Source organism: Lampris incognitus, chromosome 2 (assembly GCF_029633865.1).
Source record: "Lampris incognitus isolate fLamInc1 chromosome 2, fLamInc1.hap2, whole genome shotgun sequence".
In the NCBI taxonomy this organism is placed as follows: Eukaryota; Metazoa; Chordata; class Actinopteri; order Lampriformes; family Lampridae; genus Lampris; species Lampris incognitus.
In genome coordinates, this window is record NC_079212.1 from 127093901 (window position 1) to 127096973 (window position 3073).

Below are 3073 nucleotides of genomic sequence, written 5' to 3' on the forward strand. Positions count from 1 at the left end.
CGAGTAGGCCTGACTAAACACAGTTCCTCCACACCTCCTGAAAGTTATACGATATGCGTCCTCCCGTATAAAAACGCACTTTGTGCACCTTGCCGTTGACGCCTACAGGCCGCTGACGTCATTACACGGGCGTGAAGCGGTTTTGTCTCCGTGTCGCGTGTGGGGAGGGCTACAGTTTCAACAGGTAGCCTCAGGTAATTCTGTAATTCTAGCAGGGCAGAAGACCTCTAGTGTCAATCACATCGGGTCGCTGAACAAATAAAGACAGCCCGAGGAGGTTTCATTTGTCCCCTTGACCCGACAGCCTACACGGCACCTGAGTCACCCCCCCCTCCTCTCCTCCTTCTCCTCTGCGCTCCGCTCCGCGCTCCGCTCCGGGTCGCTCGGAGTCAGGATGAAGACTCAGAACTGGAGGACCCTGTCCCTCATCCTCTCCACGGTCTCTTACCTGCTGGTGGGAGCCGCGGTCTTTGACGCACTCGAGACGGAAAGTGAGAGCTTACGGAGGACCAGTCTTGAGCAGAAGCTCAGCGATCTTAAAAGTAGACTCGGTTTCACCGACGAAGACTACGGCGAGATTGAGAGGGTGGTGGTTCAGTCGGAGCCACATCGCGCGGGGAGACAGTGGAAGTTCGCAGGATCTTTTTACTTTGCCATCACTGTAATCACAACAATTGGCAAGTATTTTCATACCAGGTTTTCCAATTATATCTAGGTAAGCGGCAATCCTGTCATATGCCGTGTGTGTGTGTGTGTGTGTGTGTGTGTGTGTGTGTGTGTGTGTGTGTGTGTGTGTGTGTGTGTGTGTGTGTGTGTGTGTGTGTGTGTGTGTGCTTGTACAGTAGTAATCTGACAAGAAGTTGGTAATTTTTCCTCAAAAAAGTGGACCTTTTAGCCCTGTATGATTATAAATACACACCATTCTTAACATTTTAGTGAAACTTGTAATTTAGTGGAAGAATTGCTAAATAATGGATATTTCAGCCTTACAAACAGTACTTGGTTTCATTTTGAGACCTTTTGTTTTTTGAGGGGGGACCCACCATCCCTTTGGCTGCATCCCTGATGTGTGTGTGTGTTCCATGTTTGACTGACTGTACAGCGTGCACAGTAGTTGTACATAATGTGACCTGCAGCCTGTTGTAACTTTGTAGGTTATGGCCATGCTGCTCCACGCACAGATGCTGGCAAAGTCTTCTGTATGTTTTATGCCGTCTTGGGCATTCCTCTGACACTCATCATGTTCCAGAGCCTGGGTGAGCGAATGAACACTCTTGTCCACTACCTCCTGCACAGGGCCAAGCAATGCATGGGCTTTAACAGTACTGGAGTGTCCATGTGGAACATGGTCTTGATGGGTCTCCTGTTGTGCATGAGCACTTTGTGTGTAGGCGCTGCAGCCTTTTCCCACTTTGAGGGTTGGACCTTCTTTCATTCCTACTACTATTGCTTCATCACACTCACCACCATTGGATTTGGGGACTTCGTTGCCCTGCAGAAGAAGGACGCTCTCCAGAGGCAAACACCCTATGTGGCTTTCAGCTTCATGTACATCCTCGTGGGGCTGACAGTCATCGGAGCTTTTCTCAACCTTGTGGTCCTGAGGTTCCTTACTGTCAGCTCAGCGGAGTCTGAGAGAAGGCCTGAATTGGGTGGCGAGGAGCAGGGAGTACAGCCTAAGATCTCAGACGGCGGAGACCAAGGGGAGAGGCTTGGCGGTGGGGAGGTGTTCGAGGCCAATGCAGAACCTGTCAATGTGGGCAGTACAGACGGTGAAGATGGACACAGCAGTCAGTGCAACCTGCCCCTGTCTCTGGAGGGGGGCACAAGCTGCACCAACCTCCTCCCCTCTCCAGAAAATGAGTGCAGGGCTACTCTGACTGGGACTAGAGAATGTGTTGAGCCCCCTGAGACAAACAAGCTCTGTGCTTTGCTTTCCTGCATGTGCTGTGGGCTGGACACTTACAGCAGCCCCTCTCTTACTCACTATGCACAATCAGGCTGCCACACAAACCCTATTTTTTACAATACAATATGCTATAAGGTAGACCAGACCTCCTCAAGCTCCTGGGCCCGATCAACCCAGAGCAGTAAGGCTGCTCTCTGTCTGGACAGGAACAATTCTCGTACACGGAGGAAGTCATTCTAACTCCGTGAAGTCTTGCATACAAGTCTAAGAGGCCTTCGTTCTGGTGTTGGACCTTCTGAATGCAGCACTTAAGACATACAGTTCTAATTTCTGCTTGGTGCAATGAACTACCCTGTGTTTTCCAGATTACTGCAAATAAGTGCATTATCCCTGAACTGCTTTTTTTTCTGAAAAATTTAGCATCTTATGCATTTGGTAACATATTTTTTTTACATTTTAGGTTTATTTTACAAAAAAAAAAACAAAAAAAACAAAACAAAAACAAAACAAAACAGTGTTAACAAATAAATTCAGTTATTTGAACACCACAAGCCATTGTTTTCTATAGTTTCTGACTCCACTGCATAGATATTTGCAAACTGACCCTTAGGACGTAGTAGCCAGGTAAGTTATGTTTGATTAAATATTTTACTTAGACATCCTGTCACAACATCGCTTGTGTCCCAAAGCTTTCTGCCGGTCACTAACCATTGGTGAGTATGTTCTCTGTTGCTCTGATTGTTTCCAACCTCCAGTGCTCAGTACAGAAGACAACCAGGCCTGGACACACACACAGTGCAGCAGACAAAGGGAAAGATTCAGATTCAGACAACTTTATCTATCCCAGAAGGGCAATTGAGTTCCACAATCTACCCAGACCATACACAAACTCACAGGCAAGTGGCAATCAGCAGTATGTCAGAGACAATAGACAGATCAGTACATGGGCAAGAGATGCACACTGTCTGCAAGATGCAAGACTGAAAAAGGTCTTCTACATAGCATTGTCTGCTCCAGATTGAATTTGCCATGCCCATAGTGTTAACGGTCAAATCTAAATGGGGTAAGTAAGTGTGGAATGTGACTGCTGACAGTATTTTGAAAAAGGTCCCCAGCCTCAGGTTCAAAAAAGGATTAGCCTCTCCCTAATCATGTTTAGACTAG

At 47.3% G+C, this 3073-nt stretch overlaps 1 protein-coding gene across 1 annotated transcript; it reads left to right on the forward strand.

The window, feature by feature from the left end:
* Positions 1-394: 394 nt before the first annotated feature.
* Positions 395-2149, forward strand: LOC130131956 (potassium channel subfamily K member 9-like). The gene is made up of 3 exons (XM_056301685.1): positions 395-677; positions 1155-1435; positions 1811-2149. The coding sequence occupies exons 1-3, from the start codon at positions 395-397 to the stop codon at positions 2147-2149; spliced, it is 903 nt and encodes a 300-aa protein (XP_056157660.1).
* Positions 2150-3073: the final 924 nt, after the last annotated feature.